The 26,839-nt window shown below is 40.5% G+C and overlaps 1 protein-coding gene across 1 annotated transcript in view; it reads left to right on the forward strand.

Moving 5' to 3' along the window:
• Positions 1-26,839, forward strand: part of csmd3 (CUB and Sushi multiple domains 3) — a 751,933-nt gene that overhangs the window by 513,774 nt on the left and 211,320 nt on the right. The window contains 4 exon segments of the mRNA XM_033020379.1: positions 3,571-3,666; positions 5,985-6,188; positions 22,044-22,168; positions 25,563-25,659. Coding sequence (XP_032876270.1) covers positions 3,571-3,666; positions 5,985-6,188; positions 22,044-22,168; positions 25,563-25,659 — 522 coding nt within the window.

Raw genomic sequence — 26,839 nt, forward strand, 5'->3', positions numbered from 1 at the left:
GTCCCCATCCCCTTGTCCACCCATAGTCGGGCCTATTGAGGCCTCTGCAGCCGGCACTACGGCGGCCCGATGTTTCAGGTCCTCTCGCCGGGTGATGGTGCTCCGGCTTCGTGAGAACCCTCTCAGCGGCATGAAGCTCCTGGAACTTCCTTACTGGAGCCCGCGGCTTCCGAAGCCAACAGGCCGCGTTGGATGGAGCTCCACCACTGGTGATCTCGCTGAGAGATCCCAGGCTCCCGATGTTAAAGTTAGCGCGCCACCCATGGCTGGTTGCTCACCTGCGGTCTCAGCATTCCGGAGCTCCAGAGCGGCGACCCAGGCAAGGCATCGCCCACTCTGCGATAGCGCTCCAGCGCTGTGCCACCGCCGAAGCCGAGGTTCTGGGCGGTCCCCTCAGGAAATGCCGCTCCAGGCCCGCTGGTAGGTCGCGAGGACGGGTCGACGGTGCTGCCTGGAGAAAAGACCGGGTAGGGACCAGTAAGAGCAGTTTCCCCCTCCCCCACCCCCACATAAAAAAGAATAGACCTCCAAACAAAGCACTTTTTAACACACTAAAAATAAAAGAAAGAAGTGAAAAGACAGACAGGTGCAGACTAGGCAGCCATACCCAACTGGACGGCGCCCCCTATCAAGTATCATAAACTCAGAAATGTCTGATGCCAATTATCCCTATTATGTGGTGAATAATAGAATTTTGGGGAAGCTAACAGGAATGTGGGGAAAATAACATCAGTGTAAATGGGTGCTTTGTAGTCGATGCAGACTTAGTAGTCTGAAGGTCTATTTCCATGCTGCATAACTATGATTATTAATAAGAAAATAATAGATGGACAAAGATTTAGTTTCATTTAGTTTAGAGATACAGTGCGGAAAGAGGCACTTTGGCCCACCGAGTGCTCTCCGACCAGCGATCTCCGCACACTACCACTATGCTACACACACGAGGAACAATTTACAGTTATTTTAAGCCAATTTGTCTGCACACCTGCACATCTTTGGAGTGTGGGAGGAAACCAGAGATCCCAGAGAAAATCCACGCAGGTCACGGGGAGAACGTACGAACTCTGTACAAACAGCACCCATAGTCAGGATCGTACCCAGCTGCAAGGCAGCAACTCTACTGCTGTGCCACCATGAAGCCCCTATTTCAACATGTGTAATCTAGTTAAAATCACAGACATCAATTGAATTAAGAGAAAAAGAAAACACCTATCTATACCACCATTAAAATGAATGGGACTCAGTTAAATACAACAGATATGGCTGATACAAAGTTCAGGAAGTATGAAGTGCAGTCTGGAACACATTGATGCACAGACTGTAACCACCACAACGTTATCTATGCAATTGCTGGAAGCCAACAGCACGATGTAGCCCATTATCAATTAGCTGAAGGGCAATGGAAAGAACACAATGAGAATGCCCTGTTCTATATATAGCATTAAAGGGCCAGCATCATGCCAAGCATACTAAAAACATAGTCATTATATTACAGGTAAATATTAATATACCTAGAGCATTTCTAAATGCTGTAAATATACAACATAATTGAACAAATAGAAATCTAATAGTTAAATGAAGTTTTTAATAGCCAGCAGTGGCATAAATTAAAGATATCTGTCTTTAGCAGTGAAATATTGAAACAAAATCATCACATAAGTCATTATTGAAGAATACGTCCATAGAATCATGTATTTAAAGTCAACAGGACTTTATTCTAACCATTGGAAGTGTTAGGTGATTTGTGATGTGTATGTATTTCTATTTATGTATATCCGTGCATGGAGAAGTTCAAAATAACTTGTTGTTTTGCTAGCAGTTGTCTTCACGGGCTTAATGCAGTCGCATTAGTTGACAGCCAAGGTGTAACAAATTCTTTAAGTACTTTTAAATATTAACTCAAACTATGATAGGTTAATTGTCATACAGTCTGGCAGCTTGCACTGAATGAGATGAGAATGCAGCTGATTTATTTCCTTTGGCTCAATGAGCTGAAAAGTGCCCAAAGCACCACAACAAATCATGTTGTATAGTCCCTTAATGCACGTTGAATTCTTTAGCACATTTCGATCAATATGTAATTGGATTCCTTTTGATTCAAATTTTGAATTCCCTTGAAGATAAAATTTAATTGGAAAAATATATGAACTTCTGTGGTGGTTCTTGTAGCACAGTGACTTATCTGGGTTTACAATGGCCAATTGACCTATCGAACTGCAAATATTTAGACAAAGAACACATCTTTGGGATGTGGGAGGAATCTGGAGGTTCTGGAAGAAACTAGCAGAATATGCAAACTCCACACAGACAGTAGCTCTACCTGGTTTGCCTCTATGCTGCAAATAATATATCTATATTTTTGTTTTGGTATTATTTTCAGAGATTATATTCTATATGCGTCTGATCAATGAAACAGTATTAGTTTTTTCTGGTTGTGGCTTTCGGGCCAACGTTGGTGATGACTGCTAGTTACGGGCAGATTCAAGAACACGCCAGTCCAATAGAAATTAAAAATCGCTCCAGAGATGCTGCCTCACCTGCTGAGTTTCTCCAGCATTTTTGTCTAGCTTCATATTTATGGGATCCTTTGGCCTAGCTATTTGGAAGCCAGATGAAAAAAATTCAAAGCATGTTGCAGTCTTTCCAGTCTGTGAAATTCTGCTTTGGTGTGAGTAGGGGGCGCCGTCCTGTATGGGTATGGCTGCCCAGCCTGCAGCTGTCCGTCTTTTTCACCTCTGGAACGGCGTTTCCTGAGGGGACTGGCCAGGACCTCGGCTTCGGCGGCAGCACAGCGCTGGAGCGCCATCGCGGAGCGGGCGATGCCTTGCCTGGGTCGCCTCGCTGGAACTCCGGTATGTTGGTACCGCCGATTGGAACATCGCGGAGCTGCGGGTCTGTGGAGTGGCAAGCCGCGGGTGGCGGCGCTGAACTTTACATCGGGAGCCTGGGATCTCTCGCCGAGATCGCCAGTGGTGGAGCTCCATCCAGCGCGGCCTGTCGGCTTCAGAAGCCACAGTCTCCAGTAAGGAAGTGGCCGTTCCAGGTTTCCCAAGCCGCTGTGAGGATTCTCCCAATGCCGGAGCACCATCATCCGGCGAGAAGGGCCTGGAACATCGGACCTCTGTAAAGGTGACTGCGGAGGCCAAATAGGCCCGACTATGGGTGGACATGGGGATGGGGACTGGACTTTGTGCCTTCCCTCAACCATTTTTTTTTAATACCGCTAAGTGTGGTATACTACAAACAATTTTAGTGTCTGTTTTTACACCATGCCTTGCCTCTGGTTATTCTATTGCACAGGGATATTTCAAAAATTGAAGCAAATAAATATATCCACTGGAATTAACTTGTCAACCTTCTGTTAATGTTGTGAAATAAAAAAGTGACATATAATTCACCTCCTGTGTCTTGGACAAAATACTGCAGCAAAATATATTGTTACATATTTGTTTGTTACCAAGTATACAGTGAAAAGTAATATATTTCATCTTAGGATCTGTTCATAATATATTTTATTGAGTTGTATTTTATTCCATGCAATAACTATTATTCAAAATATCTTTTATTTAGGAGAGTCCCTTCCGTTAAGTTCGAGTAACCAGATCACAATCAAGTTTACCTCCGTGGGTGTAATAACAGCCAAAGGATTTCATTTTGTTTATCAAGGTAGGTTGACAATTGAAGTTTAATTAAAGCTATCACAATTGAATTCCAAAGTAGTTGTTTGATAAACATGATTATTACCATGTTAATCATACTACAATTGATTATAAATCAAAAGACACGGCAAATTTGGCCTTCATATTAGAAAAAGTATATCTTCACACAATGAGCAATCCACATTTAGAATAGAGACGTAAAGAGAGTAATAAAGGAGAAAACACTAAAACATTCAAGAATCTGTTGGATACATGGCTGTGGGAAGCATCTTTCTGATGATGACTAAGGTAGATCAATCGTCCTTCATTTTATCTGCTGATTCGGTCACCTTGCCATGTGGCTGCCATGCCTATGAAACTGTCTTAATTAAGCTAGTGTGTCCAAATATCAGTTTAGCCTTTGAATAACACATTTGAAGGTCGCAGAATAATTCAACGAGAAAGGCAATTCCCTCATTCATTATTTGTTGAATGATGGAAGTTGTTTGATTGTAAAAGATGCTTGAAATATTTGGAGGATATGACAGAGTGTTGATTGAAGGGACCATGTTGATGTGATGTGTTTAATTTCCAAAATGTGCCAGATGAGAAAATGGTTCCCAAATTAACCCAAAATATACTAGCATTGTTTGAAAATTGGCAGTCATAGGGAAAACTGAGTTAAAGTAAATGATTATATTTCACTTCAAAAAGATAACTAAGGAGTACTCCAGGGATTGGTTCTTGACTCACAAATGCTTACTTTATACATACTTATCTAACTAAATCTTAAGTGTAATCTAATGATCAGGCTTCCAGCACCTTCGGGAGGGAGAGGGTTAGGGGTTACTGAATTCCAGAGTTTCGCTGTGCTCCAAAAAAGAGAAATATTGCCACACATCAGTTTTAAATGACTGACCTCTTATTTTGTACCTATGTCCCCTTGTTTGTGATACTTCTCACTAGCTCTGAAGAAATTGTTTAACCACAAGGGGGCTGAGTTAAAATTGTGAAGAAAATAATTAAAATAACCGCTGCATGGAATGTTTTTCATTATTCGGAGGATAATAGGATTTTATGTAAATTTAATAAGAAAAATCTTCCTGTGGAAATGGAACTGAATGTAATAGAAGAAAGGAAGGGAGGAATAACCTATGAACAAGAAACTGGTGTCAATAAACAGAATGATAAGTATCCCAGTTTAAAACTGGTTTCAGTATGCAATTCAGAATCTTCAGAATCTTCATAATAATGGAAAGCCAGCCAATAAGGATTTGTTATCCCAAAGGGCCTGTCCCACTTACGCCATTTTTTCAGCGACTTGCTGGCACCCGTCATAGTCGCAGCAGGTTGCCAAAAATGTTCAACATGTTAAAAATCCAGCGGTGACCAGAAAAAGGTACAACTCTTTAGGCGACTACTCACGACCATACTGGCGACATTTCGCGGGGTGACGCCTGTTTTGTGGTGAGTAGTCGCCCAAAGAGACATACCATTTTCTGCTCGCCGCTAGATTTTCAACATGTTGAAAATTATCAGCAACCTGCTGCGACTATGACGGGTGCTGGCAAGTCGCCGAAAAAAATTACGTAAGTGGGACAGGTCCTTAATTCTTAAGTGGCTTAATTGGCAAATAGAACACACAGCAACATCACATCAGCTACAATGAGGTGAAATCTGTAGACACAAAATGCTGGTGAAACTCAGCAGGACAGGCAGCATCTCTGGAGAGAAAGAATGGGTGATGTTTCGGGTCTAGACCCTTCTTCAGACAAATCTGTAGATCTAGACAAAATGCCGCATATCCACATCTTGATTTACAGACACCACTAATTTGATTTGTAAATTTATGGTGGAAGTGGTGTACATTACATTGGGAACATTTTTAATTTAAAATCGTAGCTCATTCGCACATCCTATATTGCAATAATTTTGGGCTTCAATATCCAAACTAGTAGATAGTCAGTGTTCTGCAAGAGAAAACAAAAATAGTTTGAAAAGTAGTCATAGCTGATGCACCTTTTGTCAATTCTTTCACTTTAGTCATTGAAACTTTATGGTTCATATATATTTTTAAAAATGTGACTCACATACCAACACAAATACAAAATTCTGCAATTTTGCACTATGGTCATGTAATTTTGTGGATAGATGGAATTTATGCATTCATAATAAAATCACAATTGTTTTAATTAATATGATAATGATGGCAACTTATTCAATGTACTTCTATAATTGAATTTATTACATCAACTCCATTGTAAGGTTTATTTAGTTTATTTTGATACTAACCCTATTTTCAATTTAACAAAGACAAATATTAAACATATTTTGGATCATATTTAGCTGTGCCAAGGACCAGTGCAACCCAATGCAGTTCCGTACCTGAGCCACGATTTGGGAAAAGAGTCGGGAATGATTTTGCAGTTGGCTCCTTGGTTCTGTTTGAATGTAATCCTGGCTACATTCTCCAAGGTTTACCAGGAATTATATGTGCATCTGTACCAAATGCTCTTGCTCAGTGGAATGACTCTCTACCTACCTGCATTGGTGAGTAATGACAAAAAGTTTTAAATGCGAAGGTTGCAAATTTGACGTATTAGTATGGGGAATATTTGTTTGCATTTTTAAATGCATATACCTGATCTGAATGTTTATAGATTTTTTAAAAAATTAAGAATTTAATGCCTTGATTTTCAAACTGACATGCAAATGCTTCTAATTTAAATGGTAACTGGGAAGGAATGACAACGATAAAAATATTTTGTGTTCAATATTTGGAATGGAGAATAGAGAGGGTCAGAGAAACAGGGAAAAAAAGAGCTAAAGGGCTGGAGTAACTCAGCGTGTCATGCAGCATCTATAGAGAACATGGATATGTCACATGTTGAATCCTTCTTCAGACTGATTCATGTTCTCCAGAGATACCGCCTGACCCGCTGAGTTACTCCAGCACTATGTCTCTTCTTTTTGTAAACTAACATCTGCAGTTCCGTGTTTCTACAAATCTTTCTGGAGTAAGGTACAGAAAAGACAATTTAAGGCCTTGGTGACATGGCCCTACTAGCTTCAAACCCCTGTTGCTAAATGAACTTGATTTACCAATCTAGATACAGTAGCTGAGGTAAGGCTTAACCCGCCTCGCATTCGCCTGGTCAAGCACGTTGACCACGTAAAAGTATTTTGTTTCGTCAGTTGCAGAGTAAACTGTGCCTCTGCCTGCTGGAACCAGATATCAGGCTCTTAGATCCACAGAGTAGGGAGTTTAACTGCAACAACGTTGTTATCTATCACGATGTGTGATGAACGTCGGAGTCACCAGTTGTAGCGGCCTGGACGAGGTCAGGAAAAGGCCAGATGTCAGGCAGGTTCAGAAGTTGTTTTATTCGGCAGGGAAAACACACACACCAGCGAGCAACACCTGAGAAACCCCGTGGCAGACCCACGTCCCTGTCCCTCAAGAGTCGAGGGGGGTTACCCAAGGAGTGGCCTAACCCCGAGGGACCGCCACGATACAGAGGACTATCAAGTTGGCCAAAAGCATTCAAAGCAGCAACAGGTTTTGATCTGCAGCAGGATATTTGAAATGCACCTTAAAGATTTGCCAGCAGTTAAAACTCAGGATTTAAAAAAACCTTTGGAAGTTTTGAACACTTGGAGATAATTCCAAATTGTTAGCAATTAAAATAAGTTGACATCTGTAATAAGTTTGAATACAAAAAATATTTTAAAACGTTTGTAGAGGGATTAAAACATTAAATTATACCAAGCGATTTACTTTTTGTTGGCTTTAACCATAACTCCATTGTCCAATTTTAAATCGGTTTGGCCAAAAATCCAGGTCGATTCGGGTACAAGATTTCAGAACGGACTCAAAATGCTGGAGTAATCAGGCAGCATCTCTGGATCTAAGTGAAGGGTGATGTTTAGGGTCGAGACCCTTCTTCAGACTGAGAGTCAGGGGAGAGGGAAACATAGAGATATTGAAGGGTAAGGTGTAAAAACGAGAGATCAAAGGGGATGAAGTTCAAGGAAAATGTAGAATGTTAGCTGAGGGGAAAGTGACAACGAAACAAAGGCAACAATAATCTTTTCTACATTTTCCTTTATCTTCCTCATAAGGTCATAAGGAATAGGAGTAGAATTAGTCCATTCTCTGATCTCCCAGATCTTTTAGTACAAATTAAAATCTGAGAACTCTACCGAATTACAACAGCTTTTTTTGGTCTGTGAATTAATAGTTAAAATCGTCCTTGAAATGCAAGTTCATAAGTGATAGGACTAGAATTAGGCCATTCGGCCCATCATGTCTACTCTGCCAATCAATCGTGGCTGATCTATCTCTCACTGCTAACCCCATCCTCCTGCCTCCTCCCCATAACCTCTGACACCTGTACTAATCAACAATCTATCTATCTCTGCCTTAACAATATCCACTGACTTGGCCTTCACAGCCTTGTGTGGCAAAGAATTCCACAGATTCACCACAATCTGACTAAATAAATGTATCCTCATCTTCTTTCTAAAAGAACGTCCTTTAATTCTGAGGCTATGACCTCTAGTATTAGACTCTCCCACTAGTGGAAACATTCCTTCCACATCCACTCTATCCAAGTATTTCACTATTCTGTATGTTGCAATGAGGGGTCCCCTCATTCTTCTAACCTGCAGCGAGTACAGGCCCAGTGCCGACAAACGCTCAGCATAGGTTAACCTACTCTATCCTCTGATCTGTCGGTTTCATACTTTACCCTTCCAAATCTCTGGAACCACCTTTCATCACCTTACCATTCCATTTGTCTCCCTCCCCCCTGACTCTCAGTCTGAAGAAGGGTCTCAACCCGAAATGTCACCCATTCCGTTTATCCAGAGTGCTGCCTGTCCCTCTGAGTTACTCTAACATTTTGTGACTATCTTCAGTGTAAACCTGCATCTGCATTTCATTCCTACACATTCAGAGCTGACACCCCAGAGTGAATATATAACGTCAGTGGCCATCGACCTGACGGATCTGCACTGACAGATATGGTGTTCCAAATTCAGGACCTGACAAGAATCCTGGTTCTTGTGTTGTTAACGGCCAGTATTTGGCCACAAGATCTAGATTATTGTGATTCCTTTCACTTTTATATTCTGCAAGCAGTGACAAATGTTCACAAATTCACAACAACTTTTATTTATACACCTGACACTTAATTGCCAAACATGGAAACAACAAATAAGGAGAGGGGACCAAAAGTATGATTAAATCAATTAATTTATAAGAAACTCTTTAATGAATAGAAACTGGAAAATCATTTTATTCTCGAGAATATCACCCAGGAAATTGAAGATGAAGATATAGCTTAGAAGAAAGCTATATATCTGCAAAGAAGGATTAAATAAACTGGAAAATATTTTGAAGGGGTGGGCAGTTTGTGTTGTGGTGTGAAAGGTATTGATATGATCAGAAAATGCTACATTAAGAGTAAGGATTAATTCCAGCAAGAAATGTAATAACTTTTAGCAGTGACCATTATAAATTATGGGCGGCACAGTGGCACTGCCGTAGAGTTGGGCAAAAAGCCTGTATCTGCAAACTAAACTAATCTAAACGCAAGGCATTGTGAGAATGGAGGACAGTAAGAATGTGCTATTGATGCACACATAGAAAAAGTGAGTTTCAGATGAGCCAAAATCTTTGTAGGTAGAGATAACAAACAAGAATGACGAGTAAATTGACTTCAAAAATTGACATAGGAATGAATGTGGTTTAGGTTGGGGATGAAGCTAAACAGACTTTGTGATGGAAAGTTGGATTGTTGGATATTTATTCAAGATTCAAGATTCAAGAGAGTTTATTGTCATGTGTCCCTGATAGGACAATGACATTCTTGCTTTGCTTCAGCACAACAGAACATAGTAGGCATGACCACAGAACAGATCAGTGTGTCCATATACCATTATATAAATATATACACACATGAATAAATAAACTGATAAAGTGCAAATAAACAGATAATGGGCTTTATCAGAGGCTTTAAGTTCATTCTGATGTTGTACATAAGCTGAGGGTGTTGAATCCATTCACGTAATGTGATTAAGGAAGGTGGAATGGACCTAAAGACAATTGATTGAACGTCAAGATTTTAATATGGCTATTTGGACTCAGTCAAGATGGGATATCAAAGAGGTTTTGCCTGACAACAGGAGGATGTGAAAAAATGGGTGTCAGCCCAGCTTTACAAGCTAATACTATGTCTGTGGTTAAAACAGACACCCTCCTAAAGATGGTAGACAATGACAAATAGTAGAGGAAAGCATATTGTATTGTATTGTATTCAAATTTATTGTCATTGTCTCAGTTAGAGACAACAAAATGAATTTCCCTTACAGGCAGTATCATAAAAATAAAAATAAATAAATAATAATAAATAATAAAACATATTAAAAATAAAATAGAATTTAAAAAAAAGCACAAACACTGAAAGTCCACGACACAACATAACACAGTGGCACCAAGGTGAGGAAGGCACCATAGTCCAGCCAGCCTCCACTCCGTTCTTCCCAGATGTTCACTCGTGGCCGAGGCCTTCCTAGCACCCGCAGTCGCCGCCCCGGGTGGCCCGATGTTCAGGCCCTCACGCCGGGCTGGTAGAACGCCGACGCCGAACCCCGACGGTGAACATCCTCCTTATCAGCCGCCTCCCGCAGCCGCCGAGTCTGCAGCCCCCGAGTCCACAGCTCCCGAGTCCGCAGCTCCCGAGTCCGCAGGCCGAGCCGGGCAGAGTCGCAGGACCCCGCGCTGTCCATCAGCGCCGCCCGCGTTGGGAGCCCGCAAACCTGCAAACCGCAGCTCCATGATGTCGGTGCAGCAGGTCCAGCACTCCGGGCTCCAGACGGCGATCCCCGGTAAGGCATCGCCAGCCTCGCGATGTTACAGCGCTGTCCCACCACTGCTGGAGCTCTGGTCGATCCTGGCAGGAAAGTCCACGCCAATCCAGTAGGTAGTCCAATAGTCGCGTCTTCACCAGGAAGCGGCTGAAGGACGGTATGCCCCGCACTGTTCCCTCTTCCCCCACATCAAAACACAAAAAAAACACAAAAAAAACACACTTTTACATAACTAAATAAACAAAAAAACAAAAAGATACCGGGCTGTAGGTGGAGGCTGCTGGCACCAGCGCCACCGGAAATACAACACAGTTGAAGGTGAACAATAAACAGAGAGATTGATAGCCTGAGGTTGAGAGATAATGGTAGCAATTTAGTAGCCACACTAACTTTTATCAACCCAGGAGTAAGTCAAGTTGCAGGTCTGGCCACAGTTGCTTTGCAGTAAGAAAAAGGGTCTCGACCCGAAACGTCACCCATTCCTTCTCTCCAGAGATGCTGCCTGTCCCGTTGAGTTAATCCAGCTTTTTGTGTCTATCTTAAGTGATAACTGGAGCTCAGGTGCAATGAAAAGCCTTTTCTACTGTTTCAAAATGTTCAGAGAGCGAGAAATATAAAAAAACTGTTGAAATAGATTTAAATGAAAATTAAGATGTTACTTTTATTTAAAATACATATAAATAATATAAATTAATTAGTCACAGTTATCATGCAATGATCTGAATATGATCACAAACAGTGTTGCTTGCATGAGATAAGCGCATAAACATCTAAAATGCACTCAGACAGATAGATTGGTGCAGATTAAAGTGATGTATTAATCCTTTCAATTGTGATTGAATTTCTAGAGAACAATAGAGAACAGTGACAATGATGGGAAGGTTATTATTCATACAGGGGACATTTTTGTTGTGAAGCCAGATAATGCAACCCCATCACTTGAAGCTCGAAGGCAAATATTAAAAAATATGTATATCTTATAGCTTGTTTGGGCACTTCAAGTCATCATCCTTCACCGTTGACTCTGACACCGAACACATTCTTTGAGACTGGGTTCAAATGACACCAGAAGCCCCAAGATATTTGTGAGATACACATAGTAGGTGATGGTTAAAGAGGTGATAGACATGAACATGTCACCAATATGTCAGAGAAATACGTGCTACCATTTTTTACTTCTCAAATACCGCATCCTCATAAATTTTAGTGATGAATACTTTTATCAATATTGTATGGTCTTTTGATCTCAATCTCAAAGGAAAGCATTGCGCTCCAACTTGAGTTGGAATAGTATAACACAGTGCCTCAATTATAAAATTCCCATCCTAGGTTTCATATCTGACCTTAACCTGTCCTATCTCCTGAACCTGCTCCATTAGAAAGGACCTTGACAGTCTTTTCAGGTGAGGCAGAGGTTCACCTGCACCTCCTCCAACCTCATCTACTGTATCCACTGTTCCACATGTCAACTTCAGCACATCGGCGAGACCAAGCGCAGGCTCGGCGATCGTTTCGCTGAACACCTCCACTCAGTCCGTCTTAACCTACCTGATCTACCGGATGCTCAGCACTTTAACTCCCCTTCCCATTCCCAATCTGACCTTTCTGTCCTGGGCCTCCTCCATTGTCAGAGTGAGGCCCAGCATAAATTGGAGGAACAGTACCTCATATTTAGCTTGTGTAGCTTACACTCCAACGGTATGAACATTGACCTCTAACTTCAAATAGCCCTTGCTTTCCCTCTCTCTCCATCCCCTCCCCTCCCCATTCCTCCCACCAGTCTTACTGTCTCCAACTACATTCTATCTCTGTCCCGCCCACTCCCCTGACATAAGTCTGAGAAGGGTCTCGATCCAAAACATCACCCATTCCTTCACTCCTAAGATGCTGCCTGTCCCACTGAGTTACTCCAGCATTTTGTGACTACCAGCTAAATAATCTCTCTGTGTTCCTCCCTTTCTGGCATTTCCATTTATTGTTTGCTTCAAAATTGCTGATCTGCTCTCCGATGCTGAAAGTGCTTTGGGATTCCCTTCATGAACATCACTCCCCTCTATTTCTCTGTCCACATAGAACACTTAAAATCAACATCTACGATCAAATCAACGGTCGTTTTTCTATTTTACCTCATGCAGCATATTGTCAAGTTTTATTTCATTACTTGTGAGTGCCTTGAATATTTGAACGTGTAATAAGCTATAAATAAATAGAAATTGTTATTGTTCAGGTACGAGACTTAGTTTGAAGTCTTCTTGCCAGGTTAATTTGACTTCAATGCATCAAACTGGAACTGCGTGCCAAACTAATTATTGAGAAAAACACAAGTTTTGTGTTGTGTGTCAGATCCAATCTCCTGATAGTTGTCAACGCCTGTCATCCCATTAAAAATTCAAAACTGTACAAAGTAAGATTCACTTACATTCTGGCTGGAGAAGCATGTGGAAACTCTGACTATTTGGAGCACTGCGCCATTTGCTGCCAATTTAAATTCATTGTGAAAGACTGTCCCCTCTAGCTACATTTAGTCATATGGAAGGTGGATTGCACTGTATATCCTCCAAGACAACTCGTGGAGGTCAGCTCACTATTAAAGCTATTTGGAAGTCTCAGATAAATAATGCTCTGCATCTCCTTACATCTCAAAAATGTCAATCTCTTAAGTACTATTACATATCCAAATACTTCTTTGAGTAGTGATCCATTTAAGGTGAAGGGGAAAAGAATTAATAGGAATCTGAGGGGTAACCTTTTCACACAAAGGGTGGTGGGTGTATGGAACAAGCTGGCAGAGGAGGTAGTTGAGGCAGGGACTATCCCAACGTTTAAAAAACAGTTAGACAGGTACATGGATAGGACAGGTGTGGAGGGATATGGACCAAACGCAGGCAGGTGGGACTAGTGTAGCTGGCGTGGGGAAGTTGGGCTGAAGGGCCTGTTTCCACACTGTATCACTCTATAGTTTATATTTTTAAACCTGACCATCTTCCACTATTCATATTAGGAACAAAGTTGCATGTTGCAGTATGTGTAGCTTTGCACTTCTCTTGCTGTCAGTGCAACACACAATTATTCCCTGATTGTTCAATGCACAATTATACACACAATTATTACTTTGCATTGAACACAGTAATCAGGAAGCTATTTCCAGCTGTGTACCAATAAACTATTGCTCACTAATGACCAACATTACATTGATTGTATTCCCTGACACACTAAAACTAATTTTATAAAGTCAGTACCAAATGTTTAGATTCTGTGGGCTGAATCAAGCTAACTGCCAGTTCAACCACTTGGGCCTCAACACATCTTGGACCTCCACATATGCAGTTCCAAGCCAAGATGCAACTCAGATGCCAGTATGTACCACTGATTGCTCTGCTAGTGGGATCATAAGATCATAAGTGATAGGAGCAGTTAGGTTATTCGGCCCATCAAGTCTACTCCGCCATTCAATCATGGCTGATCTATCTCTCCCTCCTAATCCCATTCTCCTGCCTTCTACCCATAGCCTCTAGTTACTTCAGCATTTTGTTTCTACCTTCGATTTAAATCAGCATCTGCAGTTCTTTCCAACACATCCAATCCTCTTATCCTCTCCTTAAGCTATGTGTTCTGGACTGAGACATCTCTGCCATGGGGAAACATTCACTATTATCCACGTTATTTCTGCTTTACATAATGTTGTGGTTCTGTGATATCCCCCTTCCGTCTCCTCTGATCCTAGTAAAATAAACAGAGCAGACTCTTTTTCCTCAGAAGGCTTAGATCCTTCAATGTGCGCAATTATATGCTGTACATGTTTTACAATACTGTGTTTGCAAGTGTCATTTTTTACGCTGTTGTCTGCTGGGGCAATACCATCAGTGCTAAAAACAGCAAGAAGTTGGACAAGCTGGTAAAACGAGCTAGCTCAGTGCTGGGGGGGAGAGTGGACTCTGTGGTGGATGTGCTTGAGAGGCGTATGAGGAGCAAGGTGCGGGTCATCCTCGACAACTCCGGGCACCCCCTCCATGAAATTCTGGAGGGTCAAAAGAGCACACGGAACAACAACCTGCTCCTCTCCCTGCGCTGTAGAACGGAGCGGTTCAGGAGATCCTTCACCCGTGCAGCCATTAGATTTTATAATACTGACCGCTAGGCTGTATGTGGACGCTTTGCACTTTTAATAGTTAATTATTGGGTCTTTTTAAGTATTTATTGCTTTCAGGTATTGTCCAGATTGTATTTTATGTATTTTTTGTTTGCTTTCGTTCTGAATGTGTGGGATTGTTGGTTGTTGGCTTCTGGACATCTGAATTTCCCTGAGAGGATCAATAAAGTATTATTATTATTATTATTAAACAACCCAGTCAGTCCAGTCTCTCTTCACAACTGAAGCACTCCATATGAGGCAAAGTCTTGATAAATTTCCTCTGCACCATTCCACTGCAATCATGTCCTTCCTGTAGTTTGGCAACCAGAACAACATATTAAAGCTGTGGCCTAACCAATGTTTTATAAAGTTGTACTAAGACCCTCTTGCACTATTATTACGTCCCACTAGTTTGGTTTAGTTTAGTTTATTATTGTTATCAAACACCAAAGTACAGTGTAAAGCTTCTTTGATGTAATCCAGTCAACAAAAAGATTAAACATGATTACAATTAAGCCATCCACAGTGTACAGCTACATGTTACCGGGTATAACAATTAGTGCAAGATAAAGTTGAGTAAAGTCTGATTAAAGATAGACCAATGGTCTCTAATGAGGTAGATGGCAGGTCAAGATCGCTCTCTAGTTGGTGATAAGGCGGTTCAGTTGCCTGATAACAGCTGGGAAGAAACTGTCCCTGAATCCGAAGGTTTGCATTTTCACTTTTCTGTACCTCATACATGATGGGAGAGGGGAGGAGAGGGATTAGCTGGAGTGAGTCCCATTCCTGATTATGCTGGTGGCCTTGCTGAGGCAGCGTGAAGTGTAGATGGAGTCATTTGAAGTGAGGTTGGTTCTGCAACTGTCCGCAATTTCTTGTGGTTTTGGATGGAGCTGTTCCCAAACCAAGCTGTGATGCATTCTGATAAAATAAATTTGCCATATCTGTAAATGTTGGTGAGAGTTGTTGGGGACCTGACAAACCTCCTTCGCCTTCTAATGAAGTAAGAGGTCTTGCTGTGCTTCCCTAACCATTGCTTTGATGTGGCTGGACCAGGTCAAGTTGCTGGTGTTATTTTCTCCTAAGAACTTGAAGCTATTAATCATTTCTACCTCAGTGTCATCAATGTACATTGGGGTGTATGTACAGCTTTGCTTGTGTTGATCGCAATCTCCTTTGTCTTGCTGACATTGGGAGAAATTTTGTTGTCTTGGCTCAAGGTTACAAAGTTCCCAATCTCCTTGCTGTACTCCATTTTGTCATTATTTGATATCAAGTGCACTAGGATGGTGTTATCTGCCAAATTGTAAATTAATTAGTCCCCTCTCTTCACTGATTGTGGTCTGTTGGGCAGGAAGTCAGTGGATATTTTTAAGGCAGAGATAGACAAATTATTGATTAGAACGGCTGTCAAGGGTTATGGAGATAAGGTGGGAAAATTGTATTAGGAGGCAGAGATCAGCCATGATTGAATGGAGGATGGGCCGAATGGCCTAATACTACTCTTATAACTTGTGAAGTCAAGGATCCAGTTGCAGAGATGAGTGCTGACTAAGTTCCACAAGCTTGGAAATGAACTTGGATGGGATAATAGTATTGAAATGTACTGTATGATACTATAGTCTATGAATATAAGTCTGATGTAGTTGTCTCCCATGTGTTCCCAAATGTCTACTTCACCATCCTATCGACCTGAGCTGCCACCTTCATGGATCTTTGGATATGTGCATCCAATATCCCTCGCTCCATTAGGTCTTGTTCTACCCTTATTTATTTTCACAAAATGCATCACCGTACATTTGTCAGAATACTATTGTTGCCCTGTCCAATTGACCAATATAATTGTGTAGCATAAAGCTACCCTTTTTTCTCATTAGCAGCAACACCAATTTTCATGTCATCTGCAACATTACTAATCATACGTACCACATGGATATCTAAGTTGCTAAAGTATAAAACAAACAGCAAGTGTCCCAGCACCAATACCTCTGGTGCATGGTTGCTCACAGATTTCCAATCTCACAAACAGCTCTTCTATATCGTGTCTTGATACCAAACCTCAGCAAATGAAGTAGCCCATGACAGCATGCAGCAAGCAGCAAAATCTAGGAAACATGGGCTGCCAAGTAGCAAGTTATGCCCCTGTCCCACTTAGGAAACCTGAACAGAAACCTCTGGAGACTTTGCGCCCCATCCAAGGTTTCCGTGCGGTTCCCGGAGGTTGCAGGTGGTTGCCGGAGGTTGCAGGTAGTGGAAGCAGGTAGGGAGACTGACAAAAACCTCCGGGAACCGCACGGAAACCTTGGGTGGGGCGTAAAGTCTACAGAGGTTTCCGTTCAGGTTTCCTAAGTGGGACAGGGGCTTAACATTCCCAGAGATAGTATCTCCAGCAATGGCAAATTTAACCATCTACCCTTTATATTCAGTTGTGTTACCATTGCTGAGTCTCCCGTCATCGGTGTTCTGGGTCATTACTGGCCAGACCAGGGATGGGGAACCTTTTCATGTTGGAAAGCCGCATTAAGTTAGCTGTAATCTAACAAGGCCGCATCCAAGAAACTTCAATTAGGTATACTTCAAAACGTACATTATTTTGTAAAAATCTAACTACTGTGTACTAACTTCAAGAAAATGAAAAAAAAATTGTTAACTCTAAAGTTAACTAACTTTAGTGAGAAGTGAGACGGAGATTCACTGTGATGGATGTTTGTGTAAATCGTGTTGTTTGTGTGTCTTGGTTATTTTCTTGTTGTATGACTGCAGAAACCAAATTTTGTTTGAACTTCGTTTGAGGTTTAAATGACAATACATTTGTATTGTGTTGTATTGTAACCTTTTAATGACTTTGTTGTGACTGCTTTTTGTGGGAAAGCATTTGAATACTTTCTTGCAACATCGAGGTACACAGTTTCAGCTGATCTTCCAGATGGGGATCCGTCATTTGTGACCTTAAGGGCGTCTTGATTTGGGTTAGGTAGGAGAATGTAGATCTGCAGCAATAAGTGGTTGAAAAGCAAGAAAGTGTTTTTCGTGCATGTTGCCGAAGACGTGGGTATTCTATTGACTTTAAAATGTCATCTTCTGAGAGCTCAATCAATTCCATCTGTAGTTCTTTCAGAGCCTTGGAGACATCAACTAGGTGATGTTGAAATGCTAATTTGAGTGTGATGTCATGATTCTCAGAGTCAGTGAACCTTTCATTGTATTCTTTAATTAATAAGTCCACAACATGCGTATTTTTTAATTAATAAGTCTATAACAGCTGCATATTCTTCAAATGATTCGCATGAATCCTCCTGCTCATCAATGACCTTCGCTAACTGGGGAAAATGTTCATCTGAAATTTCATTTTGAAGAAGAAGAAATTTTGAAACAGATAGCTTTTTTCGAAATGTTTGAATTTTTTGCCACATATATATAGACTTATTTTTACCTTGCAAAGAAACATTCAATTCATTTTGCTTTGACATGATATCACACAGAAATGCAGTATTTCTATAGAAATCTTTTTTCAATAATTCACATTGCTGATTCTGTTCTTCATGAAATTTAACTATCTGTTCACACAAAGATAAACATTTTGCTAACACCTGTCCCTGCAATAGCCAACGCACTTTAGAATGATATGGCAAATCCACAATGAATGCCTCTTCGTCCAACTTTAGCATATTACAAAACTGACGATGCTGTGTTGCATTTGCACAAATATAGTTAACAATACTTATAACTTGTTGCACAGTGTCACTTAAAATAGTAGATTACAAGGTTAATTCCCAGGATGGCGGGACTGTCATATGCTGAGAGAATGGAGCAGCTGCGCTTGTACACTCTGGAGTTTAGAAGGATGAGAGGGAATCTCTTTGAAATGTATAAGATTGTTAAGGGCTTGGACACGCTAGAGGCAGGAAACATGTTCCCGATGTTGGGGGAGTCCAGAACCAGGGGCCACAGTTTAAGAATAAGGAGTAAGCCATTTAGAACGGAGACGAGGAAACACCACAGAGAGTGGTGAGTCTGTGGAATTCTCTGCCTCTGAGGGCGGTGGAGGCAGGTTCTCTGGATGCTTTCAAGAGAGAGCTAGAAAGGGCTCTTAAAAATAGCGGAGTCAGGGGATATGGGGAGAAGGCAGGAACGGGGTACTGATTGGGGATGATCAGCCATGATCACATTAGCTCGAAGGGCCGAATGGCCTACTACTGCACCTATTGTCTATTGTCTATTTAGCACAGAGATTTTCCTGATGTAAATAAATTTGCAGTGAAAAGAAATTAGAGCATTTGGATCTGATAATACCTTTTTTATCTGTGCAATAAACCCTTCACGTTTTCCTGTCATGGAAGGTGCACTGTCGGTATGTACACTCACTAAATTAACCAAATCCAGTCCAACTTTATGACATTTATCTTGAAAGTTGTTGAATAAATCTATTCCTGTTGTTGTACCCATTAGAGTGTCCAAAGCGAGTAACTCTTCGTAGCAAAGAAAATCTTCTGTTATGGCCCGAGTGAAGTATAAAACTTGCACCATGTCAGTAGTATCAGTTGATTGATCCAAAGTGATTGAATAATATACATTTTCTTTTGGAGTATTGCGTGAAGCTGTTCTGTTACGTTGAGGGCTAATTCATCCTAATCATGCATTTGCAAACCTGCTCGGCTCTTCTGCAAAACCTTCATAGTTATTAACAAAAGGAAGGACATCTGGGCCTCACCTTATTCTCAACTTACTTCCAGTTGGAAGATAGTTAACCAAAGTAAAGAAGCATTTTCCCAGGTAGTATAAACAATTTCACCAAGGCTTCACACTTCAACCAATCACAAGATAACAGCACAAACACTCTGCAACATAATTAACAATACTTAATACCTATCCTATGACCAATACTAATCATACATTTGCAAACCTGCTTACCTCCTCTGCAAAACCCTCATACATCATAATAAAAGGAAGAACATCTGGACCTCACCTCATCTTCAACTTCCATCTAGAGTCCAGACTCCTTGGAGCTGTGACTCACAGCTTGCAACTTTCATAGAAAGAGGCCAAGCAAGCTTTGCAAATACAGAGATTCTCCATTATAAGACATCTTTTATTTGGCCAATTACAACATTTGGATTCATTCAAAAGGTCGCACTTAATGGCCGAGGAGGCCACATGCGGCCTTAAGGTCGCAGGTTCCCCACCCCTGGACCTGACTCTCAAATGGACCAGGCAAATAAATACTCTGCCTGCAGGAGCAGATTGGAAATTGGATACCCAAAGAGGAGGGGCTCATTTCCCAAACATACCAAGATCTTTTCATCATCTACCAGGCACAAATTGGATTGTGATGAGATATTCTTTACTTTCTTAGATGAGCTGAGTGCCAATAATGCTAAGAAACCGAAGACCATCAGACAAAACAGCCTGTTTGTTTGGCACTCCCCCAATCACCCAAAATATTAATTCCCATCATCACCAATGCATGGTGCACGCCATATACAAATGCATTGTAGTTACTCACCCAGGCTACTGTGACAGCCATGACCGAGAAGGATTGGGAAGCAATTGGACAGACACACAACCACCTGTGTTCTCCCACCAAGTTGTGCACATACTGACATCTATTGGCTCCAGGTCCACATTCTGGAATTACTTGCCTAATGACATTCTGGGAGTAGCTTCATCGGACTGACTGCAGCAAAGCAGATGAAGAGCATGGCCCTTCACCAGCACCACAAGGTCAATTAGAGATGGATAATAATCCTAGCTTTGAGCTGATGAATAAGAAATATCTTAAGGTTCATAAGTTGAATGCAGACAGAAAGTCCATTGCACCACTGCAGCAAGTGGCATGCTGTTGTGCTGCTAGGGATGCAAAGCCTGGAAATCATAATTAGCTGGTACAATCCAATTGAAATTGCTTGGTCCAGTCTTTCCAGCATATTTCTAGGATTCTCATACACTGTTCAGCATAACCTCTCCCAACATAGCCAGCTTCAAACTGCAACTGTGATTTTGTGTTGATAGATTAGTTTTAAAGTTGCTCCTCTTAAATTTCCACTGTGTCCTTGGTTGTGGTCAAGGTGAAACAGTTTATTTTGGCATTGTTATCTTGTCCCTTCAGAATCCGAAACACAGCAAGGTTGTGGTTTCTCTAAGTTTTTATAATGGGGAAATTGTGCAATTTGCATAATTCCTCCTTGCATCTTTTCAATCACTGATTATTCTCTTCTGTATTCTTTCAATAGCTGCAATTGACTATTTGATCTGTGGTGATTAGGGTTGAACAAATGGATGAAGCGGGAAAGCATTGAAAGGAAACGGTTTTAAAAGGAAAGATCTGAAAATTCTGCAGAGAAATAGAAAATTATGTTGAGGAAAAGTTAAGAGAATAAAGGAAACATAAATGGAGTAAAGTAGAAAATACTACAGAAAAAAGCAGTGGTTTTCTAAACGAGAGTATGAAAAAGGGGCCATTGCATTTTCTGGATTATGAAATGTTATTTTGTGACTGTTATTATTTTGATGGGTTCAGATGCCCGAGTTCATGGTCGGGTTTAAAGAAGGGAACAGACATTATTTTTTTAAATGTTGGATTGGAAATATTGCCTGGAAGGAGAAAGTTTAGAAAGCCTAGTGTGAACTAAGCTATCTGTTCAGGTGACTTCTCTCAACAGAGTTGGTTGAGAATTTGCAATACCGCTACACAATCTTTGAAAATATATGAAGTTGATTCTTACACATAGCAAAGATGAACTCTGGGGACATCCTGTGCATAATAAGACTTTATTCTCCAGATGAGCAGGGAAAAAGCCTGTAAATCTTTTGTTTGCAATTAAAAAATGGAACAATGTTTCAAATCTATTATTTTACAATTCACACAGAAACTGTTTTAAGGAAGCCAATTATTTTAATTATTTTGTATCATACTTGTGCAAAATCGTATTACAGGAATATGTAAAAATGTCAGCACATTATCAATGGGAACCTGCCCTAAAATTTCCTTTGCAAAAACTGGTCAGTAACAAGATGGCAGAGGTGAGCTGAGGATCCACCATTTAGTCCTATTTTGCTGCAAATGCCTATTAAACTACAATCAATAAATAGACCTTTTTCTAGGGTGTCGTTAAAGCCTTTGTTTCATTTAACATTTACAAAAGGGTAATTTTTTTGATTGCCGATTTCTAGCAGCATCATATAACTGCTATTTCTATTTATGATATGCTCAGAACTATTCAAGGAGATTACATCACAGAGGTGCAAATGTTGGTGGCTTCTCTCAAGATAGTAAAATTGCTTGAATGTTTATTCTTCTTTTAATAAATCCCCAATAACCTGCTGTCAAGTAGCAGCATGTCTTTCTTCTTCTATTCACAGCAATGTTACTCTTCAGTTCCTCTGGTTCCATTCTCTTTCAGTGCCCTGTGGTGGAATTTTAACTAAGAGCAGAGGGAGCATTCTGTCCCCGAGTTACCCTGAACCATATGACAACAATTTAAACTGTGTCTGGAAAATCACAGTGCCTGAAGGTGCAGGTGTACAAGTAAGGATGTTCTTTCTATTTACTTTTATCAAATCCGATTATTACGATTTGAGATGTTTGCTTCCATTTGGGTTTGGTTTGCACATGTACTGATGTAACATGAATGCACTGCTTGAAATCATGAATTCATACTAAAACAAAGAGGGGATGCTAGAAATGTTAAAATAAATGAAAATGCTGGAGATAATAAGAGGTCAGTTATCATCCATGGACACAGATGAAGCATACAGCCCCCAATACCTGAAGTTGCTCTTGATCGTTTCCTTTCGTTTTCATCCAGTCATCCCAGTTTTTAATCTAGCTTCTACTTTTCCATGCATCCCACAAACTCTAACATGTATTAAGCACACACATTCAATAACAAACTCAAACATGCATTAAGCACACACAATCAAGTCCAAATGCATTGTTAACATCCACATAGCTGTGTCAAATGCACCACCCTTATTGAAACTACTTACTATTCCCACAAAAAGAATATAAAGTCAACTGTTAACATTTTTGAACACATTTTCTTCCATTATTCAAAACCTTTCATGATACTTTTTAATGTCATGCCTCAGCACATGTCCAACCACCTCTGAGGTACCATCAAGTCTGTACCTTTCTCCTTATTGAATATGAATATCATCTCAGCATCCTGCCATCTCAGTCCCCTACATTGTTCAAGGCAAGTCAAGTCCAGTTGAGGTGAATCTATTGACATTAGTCAAGTGTGCTTTATTGTCATATGTCCCAGACAGAACAATGAAATTCTTACTTGCTGCAGCACAACAGAATATGTAAACATAATACCACTTTAAACAAAAAAAAAACGAGAAAAAAGCTCTGTGTGTATGTATGTAAATATATATATATTAAAAAAATGTATATATTCAAGATGGGTTTATTGTCACATGTACCAAAAGGTACAGTGAAATTTGAGTTACCATACGGCAACACCAAGTGAAAAGCAACTCAACCACATAAAATAAAATTTAACATAAACATCCATCACTGCGGCTCCCCACATTCCTCACTGTGTTGGAAGGCAATGAAGTCCAATCTCTCCCTCTTTCATCTCCGCGGTCGGGGCTGTCGAACCATCTGTGGTCGGGCCATCAAAGCACCAGCAGCTGGCGAACCGCGACCCTCGTGTTGGGATAATAGGGTAATGGGGTAGATGTGTATATGAATAAAAATATATATATGGGTGTTTCCATAAATAAGGGTACCAACCTGTGAGATGGGTGGCCAAATTTGAAAGTTATTAAATCATAATGAAATACCACCGCATTAAAAATGGGCTCATTTGTGATCAAAATTGACCAGAAATGTGATCAAAATGTAATACTTTCAAAATTTGGAAAAAAAACTGAAAAATCAATTATTTATAAGACATATAGGACAAATCAGTTACTGATTTCTAAGCTCCGTTACAAAATGTCGGCACCTAACCCACCACGAGGCTTATAGTTCAGGCGTTATAATCACATTGTTTGAATTTTTTTTAAATCGCGAGTCGTGCAAAAAAACCCCATTATAGCGCTATAAATAGCATTGACAACGTTACCATATAACCATATAACGTTATTCAATAGGAGGAGACTGTATATATATATATAATGGGGGTTTTTTGCACTACTCGCGATTTAAAAAAAATTCAAACAATGCGATATACACATAAAAAACAAACACACAATAACAGTGCAAAAAGACAAAACCTATGCCCCCAGGTCTATAGTAGTTCAGAGCTTATTTGAGGTTGTAGTGTTTAATAGCCTGATGGCTGGAGGGAAGTAGGTGTTCCTGAACCTGGATGTTACAGTTTTCAGGCTCCTGTACCTTCTTCCTGATGGCAGGGGTAAAATGAGTGTGTGGCCAGCGCAGTGATCATCACTTTTTGCAATCTTGTTGGCTCCTGGGCATTCAGATTTATCTAGAAGTAGATGGATGTCTAGGTACAATCAAAATCTTGTTTGCAGAACAACCACAGACACATAGGCTCAGTCAACACACACAAACATAAATTATACATGAATTACACATAAAACATACATTCTGCAACACAGTAGAAAAAATAAATAGACTGAGAAAAAAACAAGACATTAGTTTAAAATGCGATTAGAAAAAAACAAGTAGTATAAGAGGTGGCCCGTATTGTTCTGTTGCTGATAGTGTATTAGGGTTAAACAGGTTTATAACAAGTACCCGATAGTAGGAAAGTAGCTGTTCCTAAACTGCTTGTCTGTACCACCCTTACTGTCTCAGACTACATTCTATCTCTGTACTGCCCACTCCCCTGACATCAGTCTGAAGAAGGGTCTCCACCCGAAACATCACCCATTTCTTCTCTCCAGAGGTGTGGCCAGTCCTGCTGTAACTCCAGCATTTTGTGTCTATCTTCGATTTAAACCAGCATCTGCAGTTCTTTCCTGGACATTTTGACAGGCTTTTCTACCTCCTGCCTGTCAGTAGCATTGAGTAGAGTATCTTACCCAAATGATGGGGATATCTGATGACAGATGCCTCCTTCTTGAGGTAGTTCCTCATGTAGAAGCTTTTGATGGTGGAGAGGGCTGTGCTGCCTGTGAAGGACTGAGTTGTGTCCACTGCTCTCTGCAGCCCCTGCATTCCTGCGCATTACAATTGCCATACCAGACCATGATGCAACCAATCAGGATACTTTCAACAGTTCATTTGCAGACATTTGTAAGAGTATTCCGTAACATGCTGAATTCCTTTAAACTTACTACGAAAGTATAAGTACTGGTGCATCCGCTTTGAGATCTATGTGCTGAACCCAGGAACATTAGAAGATGAAAATCGAAACCTGTGCTATTTGCTTCTTTTATTAGTCTAGATTCAGTTTTATCCACATCCGTTGATTTATGCATTCACTTTTAAAGCTGTCTCCCTGTGTGTCCTTATCATTCCCAACACTTTCCATTCTTCCTCCTCAATCTCAATGCCTGGAACATTTACCTCTTCAATGAAGATGGATGCAAGGTGTTCATTCAGAACTTTACTTATGTTTACTGCCTTTCTTATCTTCTTCCGTATTTGGGTTTTCATTGACTTTACCACTCAAAATCTTTTCAATGTATCTTCTTTGTCTTAATTTCCTTTTTTTTAATTTCATTCCTACAGTTTCTATATTCCTCCAGGCTTTCTGTGCTATTGAGTTATTAACATTATAGAATAAACAACCCTTTTTTTTGCTGCTATATGTTTTGTGCCATCCATGAGGGTTTTGTTATCAACTGCATTGTGTATTTTATGTCTTTACATTTTCAATAAATTGTAAAGGTTTTTTATTACATCAATTTTTCATTTTGTATATCAAGGATTTGGATTGAAATGTATACTTTCAATGTGATGTATTTTTCTAAAAGGATGTATTTATCACTTTCAGGTTCAGGTACTAAGCTTTGCAACAGAGCATAACTGGGACTCACTGGATTTCTTTGATGGAATTGACACTAATGCTCCACGACTAGGCAGCTTTTCAGGTCAGAATCTGAATAAGACAAATATATATTAAAATTATTTTAAATGCCAACCACTCTTTTCATTAGTTCATTGTTACTTGCTTAACACAAAATGTGGTAATCAAGAAGTATCAGCGAGTAAAGGATTATCAAAACTGCAATAATATAATTTATATTGACTGCTTGTACCTTAGATTAGGTAACCACATCTGTCAGTTTTCATTCTTCCCAGTTAAGGTTTCATATTTTTCTTTCAAAAATGTAATCTATTTCAGATTATCTAACCAAGAAGAACTAGGCTTTCTAGTTTGTCCTTATTTTGTACTTCTGCAAATCTTTATGAGTTAATATATTACAGTATATAATATGTAATTTACATTTGATAGCATTAGGTTACTTCTCTGTTCAAATGATGTAACAAAAACACATGACAGATGACATTCTTTTTTGGGTTCACATGTTTGAAAAAAACATAATCTGAAGGTCTTTAAAGGCTAATACATTCATCGCATCGACATACTGAGAAATCTTCTTAAGGGTGTGTAAATTTGTGAGTGCATTAAAATGATTCTTTTAGCAGATGCTTGTGAAATAGCACATTGCATGATGATGGCAAAATTCCTACTCCAATTACTGCAAATTATTAATTTAAGGCTATTATCAACATTTCCCGCAGATTATTCATCTTCATCTTTGCATGATTAATTCCGATTCATCCTGGCATTTATACAACCGACAAGTGTAGCTATATGCAGCTAACAGATGTAATTTATAACTTATCTCTTGCAGCAGATTTATTGATAGACTAGACTAAGCAGGACTCGTTGGGTCCCAGTCACACGGGAGGCCTGGTCCCCCAAATGTAACCCATTCCCCAACGCAATATTCCAACACTCACCTGTTCCCCCAACGCAACCCGTTCCCCCAAAGCAACATTCCACCACCCAGGGGAGGGTTGTGGGGGAGGGGGGGGTGGGATGGGGTGTGGGGAGGGGGCCTGGGGGAAGGGGGTGGTGGGGGAAGGGGGTGTGTGGGGAAAGGGGACAGGGGAAGGGGAGCGGGTGGGGGCGGAGGGGGTGGTCACAACAGACGCAGCTCGCACTATGCTCACCACGCACCCTCAGCTTTCGGCCTCACGCAGCCAATCCCGGTCCCACTCCAGCCTCACTCAGAGGCTTCCGGTCCAACTCACCAATGGTCG

Source organism: Amblyraja radiata, chromosome 4 (assembly GCF_010909765.2).
Source record: "Amblyraja radiata isolate CabotCenter1 chromosome 4, sAmbRad1.1.pri, whole genome shotgun sequence".
NCBI classification, from domain to species: Eukaryota; Metazoa; Chordata; class Chondrichthyes; order Rajiformes; family Rajidae; genus Amblyraja; species Amblyraja radiata.